Below are 22,411 nucleotides of genomic sequence, written 5' to 3' on the forward strand. Positions count from 1 at the left end.
TGATTCGTGTTGTTGATCTGACTTTTTTGAACCAATGAGCTAGCATTGTGTTAGCCTTTTTGTTATTTATGTTGCTTCTGAGATGAGGTTCTGATATACTTAGCAAAGCGTACATTCCTGATGGCCTTGCCGAATTGTATTTTGGTAGTTAATACACATTCTCCTTACTTAAAATTTCTTCTACAGAGTCATTATGTAAGCTATTTATTCACTTTATTAAATAATCATAATATTCTAGTGGTGGTTTTTGTTGTGGCATAATTGTTATGTTTGCTTGTTGATTATAAGCAGTACCTGTATTAAATGAAATAATTTTTAAGGTACTTCTAATGGTTGCATTTTGATGTACCATTTAATCAAGGCTTTTATCTTTTAAAATGCTATCTGTCTTTCATGTTAAAATCACTGATAACTTACATTACATGTATTTCATGTCTGCTTGTACATATCATACTTCAAAGTGCACACATAAATGCTAACCTTAGGGAAACCATGGCCTGTGAAATAGCAGTGACTGTCAATAAAGCTGGAATCATCCTATATTCGAAGTTGAACAGGGATATGCAATTGAACAAAGTATTAACTTTTCCAGGAATTCTTCTCTCTGTGGAATAGAGATAATAAAAAGATAAGTTACATCTGGTTGCAATAATCAGATTTTTGTTCGCCATATAACATGGATGTTGAGTGAGAAGGAAGTTTGGAAGTCCTAGAATGAAATCTGTTCATATTCTACCCTACAGTTTATCCTTACCAGGGAAAGCTGGTATTGTATATAGTTGATGTTTTAAGTCCCAGATACAGTCCTAGATACCGTCAAATGTTGCCTGTTATGACTACTGAGTTTAGATATGTATATTCTTGTATATTGTAACTTAAAAATAATTGTGTTAGATATTTTAGTTTATTATGTTGTTGAAGAGGGTGTCTATGTTAAAATACCAGCTTTGCTGAAAAAGCTTTTTTTTATTCAATCACTGTAATAGGAGTTTAGTGTTTAGTTTGATTTTAGCCTGCTGTCATAAGAATGCTTAAGAATGTGTCCATTGTAGTAGATAAGGAAACCATTTTTGTAGATGATGTCTTAAAAAGATAAAAATAATGAAATTTACCTTTGATAGAGACATATTAACCTTTAGTGTTCTCTTGAAGAACAAAAGACACATCCTTTTGTTTGTCTGGTGTATTACTGTAATTTCTAGTGATAGTTAACTCATTTTATTGAAGACAATACCTCAGACCCATAGATGAACCATTTAAACTTGGTGATAGTTTTTGAGTTTTGGGGGATGTTGGGGTTCAGTAGCTCCTTAACCTAAACAGCTGAAGGCTTTACCTAAGCTTTTCTGTAGTAACTGCTAGTTGGAAAACAAATTTTGTGTTTGGCAGGAAAGCTTTTATATTTAACCAGCTTATCATGATACTCTAGACAGTTATTCTAATAGGTTTTTGAATAACTACTCTGAAAATTTTAGCCATCATTGTTTCTGTTTTCAGTGTTTAATTTTAGTTGTAAAAATGTCATGATTTTTATTTGAACTTTAATTCTTCATTACGTATTACAAGTTTTATTATTCAATGTCTGGATGGTATCAGTGCATTGCTCTCTCTAGCCACTTACCTGGGATAACTTGGGATAATTTGGTTTTAAAAGTACACAAAAAGGAAATGAATTAATTAAGATATGCTGTGTTTATGAAAATTCGTAGCAACTACTGTCCTGTAATTAAGAGATTAAGACCCTTACTAAGCAAAGTGATGAAACTGTAACTTGATGTAAGCTGAGTATTTGCATGCCTGCATTCCTCCTCTGTACATCTGTTGTGTCACTACATATTTGGGTCTTGAAACAACTTATATGGTTACATCTTTATGAGGGAGTTTTGCAAAAGTGCACCCTGAGATGTGATACAGCTTATACAGACTCTCAGTTCTCAAAGTTTAGAAAATATGGTGTCAGTTATGCAGGAATTTGAGAGGGCATAAGGGATGTGTAAGTCAGCAAAGATACAATAATATTTTTGTTTGCATGCATAGAATTGAGAAGCTTGAGAGCAATGGTAGGTGTTTGTTCTTGCGTGTCACCATCCTGTCATGCATGCTTGGTCATTACCCAAAGCATTGTCCCTTCATCTGTACATGTAACAGCAGATGTCATTCTTCTCTTCATGCTACTCCGGAGTCCTTTTTGTGCCAACAGTACTTTATTCCACAGTAGCCTTGTTCCCTAACCTGCAAGTAGATTTATGAATTCTGGATCTCACAACGGACCTATTACACTGTGCGACCCAGGAGCCCTCCCCAATATTTATCTAATATATATATATATATTTTCAGGCTAGATCCTGGCTGCGTATTGTGGTTAGACTTTGGTGTGCACCATTCCTATGGAACTGAAGTTTCCTTTGGACAGGAAGGAGGAATCAGTGTTGCCCTCCAGTAGATCCGCAGAGCTGGCACAGTTCAAAGTACACTTGCTCCACGATTTAGACACGATGTCTGTGTCTATACTACTAAATTAAACATGCTTGTAAATATTTGACACTGAGAACAGCTGGCACAGAACCACTCACATCCATACTATTAAACTTTTAAACGTTCTGAACAAGGTAGTTTGTGAAGGCTGCCAATATTGCCTGGTCTCTACCCTCCTCTAACCACAAGTCGTGCCCAGGAATTGTTTGGGAAAATGTGAGGTTGTGTGGGCCAAAACCATACTGGAGTCTGTTCCAGCAGTTCGACAGTGTAGGCAGTCAAGTTTGAGTGCTGAGATGCATTCCCTGGCACTGTTGAATGTACTAGTATAGTCAAAACCAAACAGGATATTCCACATATTCCTACAAGACTTTTTCTGGTAGTAAGATCAAATGTATATTTTTAAAATAAATTATGTATTTTATTTCTTTCCTGTAGGACAGGAGAAGCAATTTGCTTAATGCTATGATGACAGAGAAACTTTTGGTGGAGAAGAGTGGAATATTTTATCAAAAGAAAATTAAGTTAAAGCAACAGTATTCCTTTGATTTTAGTCAGGTGAATCCTTCAATAATTGTTGTGTCCTGTAGGAAGAGTTTTCAGAGTTTAACAGTGAATTTTTAAAGTGTCAAAGCTTATGCAATTAAGCATTGGTTAATGTCTCTGACAACAGAATGCAGAGCTACACAGCAGCTTTGTATAATGTATGCATGCACTTCTCTGGTGTAGTTTGCTTAAAAAATTTATTACCCCTAGATTTTTTGAACACTATATGCATTCATGGTTGTGCTGCACAGAGTTTTTATAAATCTTCTTATATTACCATATGCTCCCTTCCACAGGTGGCATAGTATAGAGAAACCATTTGTCCATTCTAGTTGTGTGTATAATCATGTTTGATTTTCTACACACATAGTGGAAATAATAATTTGACTTTGCATGTGTTTTCATGATCGAAGAAGAAATTTTTGAAGATTTGTATTTCAAATATCTTCAGTGCTTTAATGGGAAAAAAGAGCATCGTTTCAAAAATTATTTCAGTTATCTTTGCCATCACTGGTTTTATACATCAAGTCACATTATTAAAATATTCTTAAATCAGCTGCCTTGTCTTTGGGCAACTTCATAAAAGGGAAAAACATCTGATGGATAGAAAAGGATGCCAGGGATAAGCAGATACATCATGTAAAATACATGTCGTTTTCATTTCAAAACTGCTTTTTTTCCCAACATGATTTTCAGCATCTCTAGTCAAATCACCTTTAGGTTTTCACTTTATGTTCCTTTTAAACTAAAAGAATCAGATTTGATGACATTACTTGTGGATTCCATGCGCCTGTCATATTTCAGTAGTAAATATAACTACTGTGCTAGTAATTTCAGATTAACACAGAGGCAGATTTATTTCAGGATAAATACAGTATACTTTTCCCGTCTTGATGTTGTTCGGCGTTTTTAGAGCTCAGAATCACGGGATGATTGAGATCGGAATGGACCTCTGGAGGTCATCTAGTCCAAACACTCTGTTCAAGCAAGGGTCCTGTAAAATGAGTTTCTGAGGACCATGTCCTTTGCGTCTTCCTCTGCGCCTGCACTCTCCCTATGGCTTCATTTGCAGCACCAAAGGCAGAATTTTGAGAAAAGTGTCACTGTTAATTCAAAAGACAGCTTTTGAATCTCTTCAGGGACAGAGACTCTGCAGCCTCTCTGGGAAACCTGCGCCAGTGCTCAGTCACCCTCACAGTAAAAAGTCGTTCCTGAAGCTCAGACAGGAATCCCTTATCTTTCAGTTTGTGCCCATTGCTTCTGGTCCTGTCATGGGCACCATTGAAAGGAGCCTGGCTCCGTCCTGTGTGCACCCTCCCTTCAGGTATTTATGTACATTGACAAGATTGCCCTGAGCCTTCTTTTCTCCAGGCTGAACAGTTCAGGCTCTCTCAGCCTCTCCTCGTATGAGAGGTGCTCCAGTTCTTTCATCATCTTAGTGGCTCTTCAGTGAACTCTCTCCAGTCTCTCTCTTGTACTGAGGAGCCCAGAACTGGCCACAGCACTCCAGGTGTGGCCTCACTATCTCTGAGTAAAGAGGATCACATCCCCCCACCCGCTGGCAACACCCTAGTACAGCCCAGGATGCTATTCGCCCTCTTTGCCGCAAGAGCAGGTTATTGGCGCATGGACAATTTGGTGTCCATCGGGACCCCCCAGTCCTTTTCTCCAAAGCTGCTTAACTGTTAGAATATGTAAATTGAAGTAAGTTACTTTTGTGGTTATTCCTTTGATGTAAGTTCAGATGTTATAGTTAAGTTTCACATTATTTTGAAAACCTAAGAACACAGAGCTGTTCTATTTCTATTCTATTTGTCCATTGTGAGGTGTTGACTTCAATAGGAGCTGAGGCCATTGAGCACATCAAAAGATCAACACCCTTACTGTGTAAACTTTGGTTTATAAATTTTAAATTGTTAACTCTTTTTCCTCAAGTTATGTCATAATAGCATCTGAAGTGGATTTCATAATAAATAAGGCTCTATGCCAGCAAAACATTAATAGAGCTCATACTGTAAAAATAAGATTAGACTGGTGAACTTAGGCTTCTTTCCAATAAATTAGTTGAATACTGGACTGATGCCTTGGACAGTTTTTAAAGAATGATTTTGTAGTTTCTTTTGGCATCGTAGCATAAAGCCACTTTGAAGGGAACTTGGTCTTTTTAATTTCTTTAAGATGTTCAGTAATGTGGTCGCAGATTGACCCCAGCTGCTTTTAGTCTGTGACTTTATTTAGGTTGCAAAATAACCTAAATGTGTGTTCCTGTGTTTATGCACTCCCTCACACGTATTTACCCACATGTATATGCATTTTAAGAGATTTAATGTGGCTTCACTTATTCAGCAGTAAACTAATATTAATTGCAGTGATATTGAGCCCACCAAGTTGTCATGCCCCTCAATATTCAACAGTTATTTTGTGGTTATATTTATTTATTGGAGGGAAAATAAATAGACTCTAGAGTATACTTTAAAAGTTGATAATCTTAAGAGCACTTACCTTTCTTCTTTTTATTGGGATAGGGTTGTTCTGAAAACCAGGAGACCGGTCTAGTTTTTAATATTCCCAGGTTTTCCATTTCGTTTGTTCAAAAGCTGTTCTTAAATAATAAGACTGGGGAAAGGAAAAGCAAATACAATCAACATTTTCTGATAAGAACTGAGATTCTTTGGCAAGTGTTCTCACAGTATTGCTAACAACAGCTTTATTTTGAAAGAAAGAGGTCCATCTGACTGAAATTGTACCATAAAAATGCATTTAAGTATATTCATTTCCTTACTTAAAATTAGAAAGCTGTACTTAGAGAGCTAAGTCTTTAAGTGATTTCTATATAAAATCTGTGGTGCATTTTTAAATGCATTTTTTTCTTAATTTGGGAAATATGTTCATTGCTTATAAGATGCTGTGTGGGAAGCCTATTAAATAAATACATAATTATTCAGTATTGCGTATAATTATTTGTGTCCAGAAATATCAGTCTTTTACAAGTTACATTGTTCTGAAAGAGCATGTGTGAAGATTTTACAATTTATCCATAGGTTAGTGGAGTGGCATGGGATTAGTTTTAAAACTCCTAATGAACTTGTGGCTAAAAGAAGGGACAGTAACATAATTGTGCTTTATTATATGCACACATCAGTGACGCTGTTCACACATTAAAACCCAGTTAGGGCATTAAGTCCCTACTGTACTTTGTAGAACACTGAATATTTGAGCATTGCAGAACTTCCAATGTTTCAACTTATGTCAAGAAAATATTCTGATAAATAAATAATGATTGTTTTATACTATATCATGAGAGTATTTTTTGCTAGCATTCACCAGGATTACAAATATGGGCACATTTAATGGGATCAATCTTGTTTTCAGTCATCTTAAAAAAATTGGAAATGTAAACATTACAATGTGCAGAAACATGCCAGCGAGAAATGCTCCTACATTTTGAAAAGTAATTCCAGTTGAGAAGGAACAGTTTCTAACTGTGTATTATTCCTGTAGAAGAGGGCAGAGTAATTCTACTGTAAACACAAAAACCACTGTCCTTGTTTCTTGCAGGTTGTAATGTGATTACAGCTAACTTACGGTGGTTAAAAAGCTCTTCTTTGCTGCCTTAGATGAAGAGATCTTTCTCAAAGGTATTGACTTACTTTTGAAAGGCACTGGGTTGTACAAATTACCAGTGTTTAGAAAGGTCCTCTTATAGTTTTCAAATGCCGACAGCAAAGAAGTTGAGCATTATATGAATGGAAAGAAAAGTGAACAGAAGAACCATGCTAGTTTGGTCTTTGTAATATTACTACAAGTATTAGCCTGATTTTCATAATATTACCACAAATATAAATAAAACACAGAAATCATGTGAAGGGAAGCCTCAGTCAGATTTCTTTTATAGTAACTTTGTAATACTTATGTTTTTGCAGGGGAAGTCCGTTTGACTCCAGAGGACTTTGCCAGAGCTCAAAAATATTGCAAATATGCTGGCAGTGCTTTGCAATACGAAGATGTGAGCACTGCTGTGCAGAATCTGCAGAAGGCCCTCAAGTTACTGATGACAGGCAGAGAATGAAGCCTTTATTCAACAGATTCTTGTCTTTTGCCTACAGAATTAACACCTTATTACTGTACCTGTTAGGGGACTGGAGTTACACAGAGGTTCTCAAGCCTGTCACCCATGACAATGAAATCACTGTTTCAGTGTCAGGTTAGCAATTAATGGTACAGTAGGAATCTCTCTTCATTTTACAAACAGTGGATCTAGAAACATAAGAATGCAGTGGCTTGATGTAAGCAGAGTACTGAAGAAAGGACTCTGAACACTGCTGAAAAGTTAGAATTCATCTTGCAATATTTAGATATCGGAATGGGAAAATGCGGAATTTGTAAAGAACTTGAGTATAAGAATGTTCTATTAAAATTCTTACTCTGCTTTTATTATTTCAAACAATTATTTAATAAGTATAATAACTTTAAAACGGTAACTAAGATTAGCGCTTTCCTCCTGAAATGAAAGCATGTGAGAAGGCTGACAGACCCACAATACGAAGGATGTTTTTCTATACATAATTTATTTGGGTATTATCTGAGACATAAGTCAAAGTTGAGGGAGACCTGAGGACATTTCTATTTGATTTTAAAACATGCTGGAAAAAACATCTCTTGATACTTCAGAGAGAGCCATTTTGATGTTGTTCCAACCCAATCCCCCACAACTGTATGGACTGCTAGATGTATTCTTGATTATTGGTTCTTACTCCTTTGGTGTGAACACTTACAATTTTGTACATGTATGGGTAATTAAGAGAAAGTACTAATATTTATCAGAGATGATCCTGAAACTGGAGTCAGAGATTCTAAACAACATGAACTTTTGCAGAGATTCACTTCATAGCCGTTCCTTATTTTTAAGAGGCTGAAAAAAGTCCTCTTCTTCAGCCATTAAAGCAGTATGGGTTCATCTCTGGTATTAGTGTCATAGAGCTTTGTATTTACAGCTAATATTCTTCCTGTCTGCTTTGTTGTGGAGACTTTTTGGTCTTGAGATTTAATTAAAATATCTTGGAAACTGAATTTTGAGTCTTTATGAGGTCTGTCCTTCCAATTATAGAGCTCTTGATTGTTAAAAATCCATCCATGCTGTTTGAAAGAAAGGACAAGTTGTCTTTTAACTGACATGACATAATAACTGAGTACACCATAAAGCATGTCTGATTTATGTAATAATTTTAATGACATATTATGTGATCTGTGTTTCCTTTCAAGCTGCCAGATCGAATCCACATATTCTTTATAGCTGCACTGTTTTGCAGTGCCTAAAATAAGTCTGATATTCATAGCAAAAAGATGAGGAAAAGAAAACCAGGTATAAGCATGCATTGAAATTTAGCTGGTCGTATAGTCTCTTTGACAGCAGGTTTGAAAAGAGTAGATGAAACATATAAATATATGCTTAAGCATTTTAGTTGACTGAGATTTAATAAATAAAATGCCTGGTATTGTATTGCTTTCTAATATGGGATAGCATTCTAATCTTGACAGTGATTTGGATTAGGTTTTGATTGTTTTGAGATATTCAGAATAAATAATGCAGTACAGAACTGGGTAATAAGCCTGTGTTTTGTACGGTGCTTCATGCAAGATAGATCCCTCACTTCAGTATCAAACTGAGTTACTGTAAATTATTCCAGGTATATTATTGTGGTGTTACACTTGATTGGAGAAGCTGCTTTTCAGTTGAAAGAAGGATGCAGAACATTGATCTATGTCAGAATATATATATTGCATTACTATAAAAAATCAGAAGTTGTTTTCATTTGGGGATCATACCATCATTTACTATTATCAGCTTCAGTCCCCAGCACTTGAAGGAGGAAAGTCAGTTTTCCTGTTTTAGTTTACAAAATATTTAAAAGAACTTTGTGGTTTTTGTATTACATGGAAAATAAGTTATTATATAATACTGTATTCATTTGAGGCTTTTCAATTAAAAAATGATAATATTTTTTGGTGATTGAATTATATGAAGTGAGGTACATGACTAGGAAGTTGCAAAAGAAAATTTAAGTATTTCTTAAGGTGTATAAAAAATTACCTTGATTATGTTGCACCTCTAAGTTCCTTGAGGAAACCAGGGAATCATCAGAGAAAAACTGATATGCAATGGAAAGGCATAAGCAATTTTCTTGAGTTATCAATTACAAATGTGTAACCTTTTGCCTAGAAAGAAATTAAAAATATGTGTCCCTGAGGGGAGTGGAGATCAAAATACTAACACAAAAGTTTAAGAATTTCTTAGAGAAGCTATCTGGACATTCTTTCAGAACATATATCAGTGTTTAGAAGATTTATGATTAAAAAGTCTCATCAATTCTATAAAATTAAAGATGTCATAATACTGACCTTCAGACCACAACACCTGAATTAGAATATGGAATTTTATTTTGCATAAATTTTGCTCTGATCATTTATTCTTAATCAAGAACTTTTGTTACAGCCACATCTTTAAGCTTCTAGCATTTGATGCAGCAGACTCTGAGTATCATCCAAACTAATGCCTAAAGTAAATTGTAGCGAAACATTTCCATTCCATTAAATATAGCCTCTGGGACAGCGTTAAATGTGGCAGATAGCCCAAAAGTACAAACAAATGTTGCAGAACAGTTCAAGAAGTGTACATATTTGAAAACAGCAGGATAATGTAGGTAGATAGCTTGTAATTATTCCAAATGGGAATTTGTGGTAGGCACTGGAATTTATGGCCCCATTGTTAAATATTGTGTGAGCTTTAAGTGTTGACTGATTCATTTTACAGCCACTCTGAATGATGAAGTATGAAGCCATAGCTCCTCTTATACCAATTCTCAGCACGCACAAGTACAGTATTAAATACAGGAGTATGCTGGTTTTGTTGCGTGCTACAGCCGACAACTCGTTCTTCTTCAGCATGGCTGCCACCTACATGCTTGTTGGCGTTTCTCCTTTGGATTGTGAGTTCTCAACCTTCTCAGTCTTGCTTAACAAAGGAGAAAGAAATGTTTTCTGTCAGATGTTCCATGTTCAGTTTTGCTACTTATGTAAGCTAGATTTTTAGTAAATCTCTTCAATGTTTGTTACTTATAAGGCTTTTGGTATTACCTAATGTTTTTGCAGTTCTTTTTGCTTTCACCTCTCTACAGGGGAAGTTCTATGTTATACTTCAGGATTCCTACAAAAAGTCTTTGAAAAGTGTCTTTTGGAGCAGGTTTATGAAATGGTGGAGATTTTTTCAAATGTGCACTAATTGGATTTGTTAATACTGTAGGTGTTCATTTCAAGTTATCACAGTAATTTCAGGTGGAATTTTTAATGGTCTGTGTAAGTTAAGTTTCAGAAGCACAGACTTACGTATGATCATATTCCAGAATGTGATAGTAATTGTAGTATTTCATGCTATGTAATATGAGAAATTAACAACAGAGAAACTTACTGTTTGAAGTAGAATTCGGAGGGGTGAGAGGTGGTGATTTGTGTGCAGATATGTGTCTGTGCATTTATAATGTAAAGCCTGTAAATTCAATAGTGGGCTGTAAGAGTGCCTTCAAAAAAAAAAAAAACCAAACATAATTAGTACCTTTTTTACAAGTATTGGGAAGATGTCAAATACAAGTATGTAGATACTGCTGACAAATATTGTATTGGAACAGTCTGATCATAGAGTTTGTTCTGAATGTAAGGCCCTAAATGATCTCAGAATAAGAACTTTGTAAGTAAGAGCATTGAAAACAAACTGGAAGGGAGAGTGGAGACATAAGCCAGAGAAGAAAAATAAATCACACTCTCCACAGAATGGGAGGAGGCACAGAAATTATTGCAGAAGAAGGTGGAAGAAATACTTACAATCCCACATGGGATGGGAGCAGGGCAGTGACTGGAATGAAGTTAGAATTGTTGGCTGATTTCTTTAGAACCTTGAAAGAGCTGAGAAGGAAACTTGAGCCCGAGGCAAAAGATTACAAGAAGACAGGAGAGTTGGGCATGAGCTCTAGAATGACAAAAAAAACCACTTTTTTGACTGCAAACTGGGAAAAATGTGTTATCGCACAGTAGGAAGTTAACCTAGTTGAGGAAATGATAGCGAGTCTAGGTGTAGCTCCAAAAGGGAGAAAAAAAAATACAGGTTGACAGCACCCTGAAAATGGAAAGGAGAAGAACTTCTCCTCCTTGGAACCTTTGCGCTCACTAAATGTCATATTTATTAAATAATAAAAAATTGATTTGATATGGCCCTTTTGGAAAACTTAGGAGACTACAGGTATAACTGCATGGTATCTGCAGTGAACTACAGAGACCCATGTTTGTCCTTAAAATGATGTCTCCTGGCTTTGGGGTTTCCTTCCTATCATGATTTGCCTCTCCTATTTCACTGCCTGCATTTATTCTGTGGTGTTCCTGTAGCTAGAGGGGAGGTTGAAAACAATGCTAAATATGAGTGATGGCCCACATGTTTAAACATTCTTGGGTAATTTGGGAAGATTAACAGGTCTGAGTTTTACCCAGTATGGTCTGCGGAGAAAAATGTAGCAACTGTATTTCACTTCTGAGCTTCAGAGGCTTTAGCAGCAGTAGGATTGCAGTATTTAAAGAAGGATATGTGAAAATTAACTCTACTCAGAGCCATATTTCCAATCAGATCTCTGTATGTTTGTGGACCTCCAGCTAAGCAGTTGGTGAAATTGTCAACTTTTCTTTGCCTCTATTAACCCATCTGTGAAATGGGCTGCTTTGGATTTAACGCTTCTTAATATAGTCAGGATTTTTGTAATCCTGACAAGTAATGACAAGGATTGATTATGGTAACAAATTCCCAAAATAAATTTTTAGAGTTTTTAACAGAGGCAGAAAAGGCATTAATATTTAATGAGAAGATGTATAATGAGAATGGAAGGAAAAAAAAAAAACTTCCTAGGATAATTTAGGGGACACTGGACAGGAATGAGGAGATCAGAGATACAATGTATTTGTAAGTCATAGCCAGCAATTTATATGGGTTAGTGATATATAATGCTTATCCTAAAATGTTGGATTTATCAGAGGACCAACATAACCTCCATTATACAGTACTGAAATAAATATAAATCCAGTAATAAGAACTGTTAATGGATCTATAAGTTCACAGTTAGTATTTTACAGTAGCAGAACAGCAAATAAAGCAATTACATTTAAAAAATGTTGTGACCTCTTAGTTTAGTGACAAGGTTAAGCAAAAGCTTACTTCAGATTATGAACAAAAGACTCAAAGTTCTAACATGGGTATGATAGTATGTAGTATGTTTTCTGCTAGCCTTTTTGTTCTGCCCCGCACCCTGGATGGTTTGGGACACTAAGTTTTTAGAAAATTAATGCAATGAAGTTAATGTATTTAAAATGAAGTAATGCATGACATAGGACTCTAAAAATACTTAGGTGGAAATAGATTAACATGAGAATTGAAAGATGGATTAAAGATGGTGGAAGAAGAGATTGCAGTAAATTCTACTAGAGACACATCCCGTTTTGGGTTTCAGTGACTTAGGTTGAGGTCACCATCCAAGTCACAAGTAATTTGTGGATGAGATGAAGTTGGAAAGTATTGCAAGTACTGCAGAGAACTGGGAAAAATTCTGTGACTTTGATGGAGGGACTAGAATGGAGTGAAACTGAAAGCACAAAATACAAAGTCACTTGGGTTCTAACAAGAGAATATTTTTAAATAAAAGTTAGGATACTGGAGGCTGAAGGAATTCTGATTGGCTTTACCTAGTTGAGCAGGCTAATGCTAATTTAGGATGCATTGGATGAGATTGTTTCAGTACAGGGAGCAAGTACACTGTCACTTACAATACTGGGTTTGATTCTGATTATTGTTGATGAAAAGTTATTTACTAGGAAGAGATGTAAAGAAGAGCTACTGAGATGCTGAAAGTCTTATTGAAGAAAGATTAAGTCTAGGTTTGGAATGACTTTTTTAAGGCATTAGGGCCAAAGCATTAATGTATTTTAAGGCATCTTGATAAATGTATGTATTGGATTGGATTGCAAGATTGAAGTTGTTCTAGAGTTAAAATTTCAGTTGATGAGTCAGTGAGCTTTTGGAAAGGTTTTTCTGGCCTCTGCTGAACCTTGATTAATGGTCCATCTCCCAAAATACCTGGAAATGTTACTGTGTAAAAAAATATATATATATATTGCAGGACATGAGACATTGTGATAACCTGATTCCTCCTAATGTCTTTCAGTGGTACATCATTTTGTCTTTATTAGGTCTAATGTCTGTTATGATGCATTGTAAGCATTTTAGGAATAATAGTGTGAGGCAGAATTAAGATATTTTTATGCATTGTATTAATTCAATACCTAGTGTATGTTTGCTTGGGATTATGGAAGAATATCCACAGTCTGCAATAAACTTGTAATATGGTAAGTTTATCAAAGATTTAGATGTATCGATATCGTCAAGGTACAGCACTGCTCAAAATGGAGGCCGTATCTTTTGGTGTGAATACAGCTTTGCAGGAACTAGCCCATAGTGAAATCCCTGTAAGCAGTTGTAGAAAACAGCAAGTATTTTGTTTTGTGCTGGAAGTAATCAAGTGTATCAGCAAAATCTTGGGAAAAATACTTTATTCACTATAGATATTAAGTCTGTATATGTAAAATAGGCATATATGTGCTCACGACTGCTGCACTTCAGCTCAGCAACCCTTTGATAATAGCTTTGCATACGTGTCCTTTATTCTACACTTACTTGCCTGATGAGCTTCACCCATATGAATGGTCCTATTGAGGCAATAAGAGTACTCATGTACACAAGCGTTTGTTGTGTTCAGGTAGAAAGCTTTTCTTCTTGTTCAGAAAAATACAGCTAAAACAATGGCAGTGGCTTTAATGGATGCAAGTGTGGTATGCTGTTAGTTCTCCTGTGTCAGGGCTCTCGTCTTTGTACTGACAGATTTTGAGACAGAAGTTTTGATTTTTTTTCATGTTTTCTGTTTCCAGTGTTCCATTATGACTTTTTTTTCCATGCTTTCTGTTGGAAAATGCAGAGATTTTGTTTCTATTTTATATATGAAATAATCATGATAATTCTTACTGAACCTAATTGCACTTGCAGAAAAGGACAGTACTCCTTTGAAGGCTCTATCACTGTATTTCTTGGTACAGATACATCTAAACACAGCTCCTTTTAGCTACGAATTTTTTATTCTCAGCAACACCTGCATGAATGTGCACAAGCCCTGCAGTACAGGCCCTGCTATGTATACTGCAGGTGGTCTGAAAAAGGGCAACTTCTATTCGTGTTCACTCTCAGCTACCTACCTAAATCAGAACATTCAGCTGTCTTTCAAAGAGAGCATTGTGAACACTGTTGGAGCTTTCTTCCCCTTACCACAGAGCTTTAGAGGATGTATTTCTCCCACAGACTCTTTGGAATACTTAGCAGTTGTCCCTGCTGAAGCTCAAGTGAGATACAAACTGTAAAATGTGAAAATTTCTTTCTACAGCCACTTTTCATAGTAACTCTGTAATATTTGTTGGTACTGTTCAGTCAGCTTTCTGTGAAGTAATCTGTAAACGTTTCTACCTGTAAATGTCGGGTTTACAGATCCGTGTATATTTGATCAAATCACTAAACGCTTTGAACCTCAGCACACTGGAGTATGCTAAACACCTTGCTACTGCATTTCTAGTGCCTGCAATTTCTTCAGTTTCTGGCCATGGAAATACCTATCAAGATTACTGTCTACTGAAATTCCACTTCTTCGTCTGTCAGAGTTCATCTTTTTAATGATCATCTTGCCTCTTTTGACTGCTTTGATCCATCTTTCCAGTCACTGTAGACACAGATGCTGCCACAAACATCTGTGCACTGTGCAAGTTTTCAGGACAAGCCTCAGAAGAACCCACTTTCTTTTCCACTTGTTTCTCACAGCTCCAGTCTTAGATTAAAAATGAGATCACTTTCTGCAAGCATTGGCTCTCAATGGCTAGTGTTCTGTTAGTCTGTCTAGAAGTTTCTTGATCTTCAGTCAACTGCCTTGTGCTTTTAGTCCTCAGCTATGCAAAATACAAGGACTTGAGAGCCCCCAAGAGAAAACATCTGTTTATGCCTCCCAACGTAAAAGCTCTTCCACATTCTTTAGAAAAGGGAAATGTAAAACACAGGGTGGGAACCCTGAGTTTTCCAGACAGAATATTCTTAGATACTGAACAGGCTTTCACTTTGTAGGGCACTTTAGAAAAGACCTGAGAGTAGCAGAAATTTTTCTGAAACTCATTGTCTATTAAGACTGTGATTTAAAGTAGTTTCTTGAGATATTGGCAAGCAACTGGCGGAAGTACTTTACAAGGATAATATGTTGACTTTGTCTAAATATTTGTAGATTCCTCCACTATCACTGCAAAACAGGGGTCTTGCTGACTGGCACTCGCTGGGTGGCTAAGTTCAAAATACCTGACATTATACTCATATCTAGGAACACTGACAAAAAGCGCAAAATACCGCAAAAGGGGCTTGTTTGGTTCACACAGCCAAACGCAGTAGCCACCATGTCTACTGCAGCCTTTAAAAAGTGAACAAACAAGAACTGAGTGGCTTTGTGTATAGTAGAAGATGGTCAACCACTTGACAATTTGATAACATTTGAAGACTCACTAAGTAATTTCACCTGGGACTTGGATGTGCTAGTAGCACAAAACTATTGTCATACAACTCCCTGGGCCTCACAAGATAATACCAAAGCACATGCATTAATGTCTGCTCTATGTCGCTTAATTCCTGAGGAAAATGTACCCTGCAATGGGAAATCATCATTTGAAGGAAACTGTTTTTAGCACCTGTACAGTGAGGCTGTCATTTTGATAAGGATATCTACCTGATACTTATTTTCTCTAGGGGATTTCCCTTCACTAAAAAATAGTAAGTCTATTGTATATGTTATGCTTTTTCCCTTAATCTCCAAAATCCCACACAAGCAGCTTCCTGCAGACTCCATATAGGAACCTCTGTGTTAGGTACTAATATGAACTCTGATGTTACACATTCTAGCTATAAAGGAATTGTTTGGATATCTTTTTGTGGAATGCAATCCAGGTTGTTCATCCTCTGTGTACTATGAGTGGCCTCTTTGACCTAATGTTATTTTAGGTGCCACTTATCTCCAGTGTTTGGCAGTGGATAACCTCAGACACACTCAAAATTATGAAAGAGCTTTTCTTCACAACATTTGAACTCTTTTGTTTCATTTCTCGAACTTCTCCCATGTGACTCCCATTACCTCATTAGACTTGCTAATAGAATCGGACTCAGAATATGCCCAGGAGAAAGGAAATTTAAAATAATTTCTTGTCATCAAAAATGAATATATCATAGGCCAGTCTTAAACCTCAAAAACATTAATATAGTTTCAAGTTTAAGTGAAGAATATAACAGATGTCATCTGCAGTGGTTCATATTTCTCAGTTAAATTGGACCTGATCAGGACAATTCCAAATTAGAGTACTTTTCATAGTCCCAGAGGGTGATCCTCTTCACTTTTGTGGGATTCAGTCAATGGATCAACTTCCTCCATATTGAACACAGAAGCCAAGGTGCAGCTGGTGATCATAGCTGTAGGTTTCTGACTGTTCTCTCCTACTATGTTTGAAGCATTCAGTGATGGTTTTTCCTTTTATTGAAAGCCAAGATCCTTACTGTGATTTACCAGCCTTTTGACCAAGAGCTCTTCTGTCTCCTGCAAAAAAATGCTTTTTCTACTAGCTATCCATCTGCTTGGGAGAGTAGGAAAGAGTCAGTTTCTAGAGTACAGACCTGATGTTCTACAACCTATGTGTAGAAGGCTACTTTGAAGATTCACTGCAAGTTTTTTTCTGAAAACAGGCACCAAAGTTTCACTTGAAACCATTGTCTGTCTTAATCTGTAACCCTGTTCACAGAACTGAGGCTAGGTGAATGCTGTCTTGGCTTCATCTTTTTCTATTTGTAGGAAAGGTTATTTAGGTTATGTCCACATCTACGTCTACAAGCAGTTGGGAATTGGTGTGGAGGTCGTCTCAGTAGACTGTGACAAGGTGACATGGAAAGATGTAGAAGGATGACAAAGGAGTGGATGCTGCTGGAAATGCACCATTGTAAAGGAGTGGATGGAGGTGGTTGAAAACAGAAATGCACTGCTTAATGCTGCTGTATCTGTAGGTAATAAAAGGAATTAGTTATAGGTAACTAATCTCTTTCATACAAGTTTTTAAGACACCTTTCATTGCTAAAATGGCCATAGAAGATACTGTTGATGAAGAAGCAATATAAATTGTAAAGTTAATGTACATGCAAAATATAAAATAATTGAAAATTCAGGGTGAACGTTCATGTTTATCCTTCTTTCCAGTTGTGCTCTGGGCAGTGCCTGGTAAAAGGACTTTATTTGGAAAGCACATCCCACACAAAAGTTTCCACACAGAGTTTCCACACAGAGGTGGATGGAAGAAAGAAAAATGGACTCAGATTCTAAAGTAAAACAAGTGTTGAAAATTGAACTGCCTACATCTTTCTTGCAGTGGGGGGGTGTTGAGGATATGTATGCTAATTTCTGCTTTCAGTACTGTAAGCTTCTATTTTTATTCTATGTAGACATCAAAAGATAAGTACGTGCTTAACTCTTGTAAGTGTGAGTGAAATTATAGTTTTTAATGTAATTAATTTTGTCTCTGGCAAGATATAATTCAAACCAGAGAGAGTTTATGTATTTGAAGTCTCAAAACAGCAAAATATAAGAGAGGCAAGAAGTGGGAGAGGAAACTTAACCAGCAAAATTCACTCATCCTTCAAGTATTTTTCTCAGTGGATCACACCATAGATTCATTTGATTGTCCAGAAGGAAGGAGATTTGCACAGATATTTTGTATCCAGAGTATTTACTAAGTTAAAGTCCTCAACTAACTACTATTGAATCTAAAATTGTATTTTAGACTAGATAGAGGCAAAGTAAAAACTTTGGGAAATGATGCAAATTTGTATTTTGCCTCGAATGCATTTAAATGTACACCACACTTGGGGACGATGGCTTTAAAAGTTAGTGTGGCACACCTATTTTTATCTGGTATTTCTTTAAATGCTACACTTGCCACCAAATGGAGGTTTATAACTTGCATTGTGGCATTTGCAAACAAGCCACCTCACTTAATGATCACACTAAATTCCTGGAAGCTGTTGCAGGCATTTAGCTGTTGAATGCAAATAAATATTTCTTCAGTGGTTCCTTTTCCCAACACCACGTTTTGATTATTGTCATCAACATAGGCAGGGAAGGAAGAAAATGACCTGGTCAGATTGCACCTGAAAAGAAGACTGATAAAATTCAGCATATGAACATTGGTCTCCAGTTTAGTAATGTCTGTCATACCTAATTTAGTGTCTAGATGTCAAGTTTTCTGCTCATGGGAGGAGGAATCTAGAGCCATTTTCACTAAAATGATTAAATTAGCACTTTCCTGGGGATAAAATTAGAACTTTCAATAAGTATATGCAAACCTGTGCAGATTATGCAATATTCATGTTTCAGTGCAAGAAAACTTGTGAGGAAGCAGTCTCTCTGACTGCTTCCAATTACTGTTTCATGTATGCAGCCAGCTGTTGGTCCTGGAGTTGCCATGATTCATGAGCAAATCTCATAAACAGTTTAAAAGAAACCAAATCCCACCCCTGCAGTGTGCCACAGTAATGGCAGGTACTTCAGACTTCTCAGTAGATTGTTTTTATTAACATTATGTTGTAAAAATTATGTGAGTTGCTGGTGAATGGCTTGCATTGTTTTCCTGAGATGGAGCATGCTTATATATATGTATGCTATTTCATATTGCTGCAAACTTGATTTCCATGAATCTGTATACTTGCTACAGGAATCGTAGGTTCTTGGAGAAGGGACTGGTATCATTTGGTGATGTGATTGCAGAGCATGTAAAGGAAAAGTGGGGAAAACTTCCAGGAGTGGGGAGGCAATAATTTGAGGATGCTGGAGAAGTTACATCCAGATTGCCCTAAGAGGAAGCAAAGATTATTAAAACAGAAAAACTCTTAAGAAATCAGGTTAGAGGTTTGAGGCTTTATTTTTTCTGAGGATTTTAGCTGTTGAACTGTGATTCTAAGTTTTCTTAACACTATTTTATACTATCTACACAGACTAAATTTCATCGATGACTGTCGTGATTTTGTCTGCTTGCTTTGCTACACTGGGTCTGGTATTTGGAGAGCACATACTACAAAAAGTTATCCATATATTGTGAAGACTTTTGTGTGTCATGTTTGTTCAGGTATTTTGCTTCCTACCTTCATGGTATTTGCCTTTTCCAAGATTTGCTTGGGAATTGAAGTTGTAATTATCAGCTGACATACCCCTATCTGGGCACTCCTGGCGAGTGCAGTTTTCTGCCTGTGCCATGGCAATGTTGGCATGCTATAGGATTTTAGGATTTCCCTACGTTTTCTTCTGGGAGACAGGTTTCCAAAAAATTCTCACTTTTTTTTTTTTTTCCAAGATACAGCCAAACTCTGAATGGATTCACTTATTTCTGTATCTTGCCAACTCTCATAAAAGTCAGCAGACTAACCAAGATGACTTTTTCCTCCTTACAGATAATATTGAATATATTTTTCTTGAGCATCTTATACAAGACAAACAATTTGTAAAGTAGAAGGAGAAAATCACATCACTTCCTATGATTCTTTTGTATATAGCCTTATTCTACATTGGCAAATATTTTTTTCAGTTGTTCTTTCCATTATAATTTTGAATGTACTATTTCTTAACAGGATACACTTCTGTTTATTTCCTCTAATTACGGTTTTGGATGTGAAGCTTGAGTAGATTTGCCAAAATAAGAATCCAGTGAACCAAGACTAGCTTAAGGGGGAAAAAAGGTGTGAGTCAGTATTTTGCAGTGCAGACTTCATTTTGATCAAGTTTTGCTTTGTCTTTTGGAAGATTCTTTGATAACAAAGCTTTGGGGTACAAACCCGGACGGAACTCAGGCAGGAGAGTGGGAAATGGATGGCTGTGTCAAACAGCTTCCCTCAGCTTCACATCACTGACTGTCATCACCCTGCATAACAGCTGCCAGTTTTCTGTATGGGGGATTTATGTGCTCAACAGGTGTGCTGTTTTTATTTCCTTTAGTTCTGACTAATTTCTTTCAAACAGGAGTGCTGTTCTGAAAACAAAATAAGATTTAAGTATGTATTAATTTTGTCTGAGAAGCTGCTATGATGGGTATCCAAGAGCAGTACTTCTGACTGCAGTGTGATGCGTTAGTAAAGAAATGGGATGTAAGCATGCCAGAGTTTTACAAAGCACCCTTCTTCTTTTAAAAAGGGGAGTGCATGAAGTTGTTGAAGTATATCCAGTGTCAATTAGACGACAAAGGAATAACCATCTCTTTGCAGACTAATTAGACTTCCTATTCTTGCCAGTTTGGAGTCAACAGATATTGTATACCACTTCTTGGCAAAACTAGGAGCCATACAGAGAAAAGAGGATCAGATGGGCCTTTGGCTTTCCCACCTTCCTAATGGATCTGAACTTCTAAAGGAAGAGCAGTGTATTTTTATATTTAACTTTGATTGTTTTACGAATCATCCCTAACATGGGACTGTCAGCAAATTGAAAATAAAACCAAACCAAAACAAAAAAACACATAACCAGCCAAACAAAAAAATACAGTTTTTACTTTGATTCAGTGGTGAAATTCTATTATAATGTTTAGAGTTATAGTTTTTATTTTATGTTACTAGTCTCATTCAACTAGTGGCCCTTCTATTAAGCATGTTTTCTATTTTCTGTAGCACAAGCTCAATAAAACCAATACATTTTAAGAAAAGTTGCTATTGAGGGGTCATAACCAGAACCATAGAAGATTCAACAATCAAGTGCTTCTTACTTCACTTGATACAATTTATTAATCATGAAATGTGTTAATGATAAATTTCTAATATATTTTACTGTCTTACCAAAGGAACTTGCTTTTGGTGTACAAAAGATTAAATTAATCCATCTCCAGAAAAGAGGGTTCGCCAGTGTTGCTGTTCCTTGATCATTCATAAGGAATATATGTGTTGGAGGGGTTCTAACTTCCCCAACCAGTCTCTCTGCTTTTCTGCAAAGATACCTGGCAGTAAAAGTAAAAGCTACTCATACATTTTTTAAACAACAATCCTGAAATGCATAATGAGAATGTTCTGTTGCACACAGCATTTTCAGCAGAAGTTCTGTTCTTCAGAGCTATGTTTCCCTAGGATCCCCCCATCACACTTGCTGCAGGGCGCTGGTGCAGGTATGAGAGAGGCGGTGGCTGGGGCAGGGCAGGAATATTTATGTCCTAATATATATTTTGTATAAATGCAGGACCTTTGATCCTGAAGTGTGCTAATGCAATAATTTATATCTAAATGGCTCCGGTGGTGAAAAAAAAAGGAAACAGACTGGGAAACAATGTAAACCATCCAAGTAATTTCACGGGAGGATATCTGGGTAATTTCTACTTTCCGTAACAGGTTCTCAATCTTACAGAAGAAGATCTAAGCACTCAGCATCATTAACGGACTACACAGGAGACCCACAGTTCCACGTGGCACAAAACTTACCCAAATGCTAGAATGAGAAAATAAATCATGCCTGGAATGCAACAAGTGTAGTGATTCTATAAAAGTCTAAACCAACCCTTTATTTTCAGTAGTGCTTATACTTCCAGTTTCATGCTCCCATTTCTGCTGGTGTTTGAGTTTCAGGTGTGCTTTCAACCTGGCCATCACAACTCCTGGACTGAGAACAACTGAACAAGGTGTTACAATTTAAGGCTTTATACTACCATTCACTGTGGAAATTATCACAATGAAAAACAGACAAATGGTATGTAAACAAGTAAATGAGTATAATAGGAACAATCGTATTGTGCAAGTGAGATAAAGAATATCTGAATATATCTTTTTAATGCTCTAGAATGTCAATATTAAAATTGCATCTTTTTAATACACCAATTCTGGACAGATACACAGAAACATCATCTGAGAAGACCACAGATAGTGTAACAGTTACTTTCAAATGTACCAAATAAGTGGGAGCTTTAATTGCCCTTCAGTTTCCCTCTTTTGTGACTAAAGACTTCACTGGGGAGAAGTAGCTATACTGAAATACCTACTGACATTTCATCAGGTCAGACCATGTTAAGCTTACCGCATATACAGGAAGAGGATAAACTGTAAGGACATTGTGTGAATTCTTCTGCTGAAGGAACACATTATGGGGCTGCATGGAATTTACAGCATGTTTTCACTGATCAAGAATTTGTCACTGTTTCTGTTTCCAGCTCTTCTTATATCCAGGTGGGC

At 36.4% G+C, this 22,411-nt stretch overlaps 1 protein-coding gene across 6 annotated transcripts in view; it reads left to right on the forward strand.

Annotated features, from left to right (window-relative positions):
* Positions 1-21,892, forward strand: part of VTA1 (vesicle trafficking 1) — a 52,016-nt gene extending 30,124 nt beyond the window's left edge. For 4 of the 6 annotated variants that reach the window (XM_080343087.1, XM_080343082.1, XM_080343083.1 and 1 more), the window contains one exon: positions 6,945-8,066. In XM_080343087.1, the coding sequence (XP_080199213.1) occupies positions 6,945-7,090 (146 nt within the window). In that variant the 3' untranslated portion in view covers positions 7,091-8,066. Of the gene's footprint in view, positions 1-6,579; positions 6,661-6,944; positions 8,067-21,811 lie in introns of those variants that run through there. The other 2 variants (XM_080343084.1, XM_080343085.1) reach the window with 2 other exon arrangements.
* Positions 21,893-22,411: the final 519 nt, after the last annotated feature.

This window comes from Nesoenas mayeri (assembly GCF_963082525.1).
Source record: "Nesoenas mayeri genome assembly, chromosome: 3".
In the NCBI taxonomy this organism is placed as follows: domain Eukaryota; kingdom Metazoa; phylum Chordata; class Aves; order Columbiformes; family Columbidae; genus Nesoenas; species Nesoenas mayeri.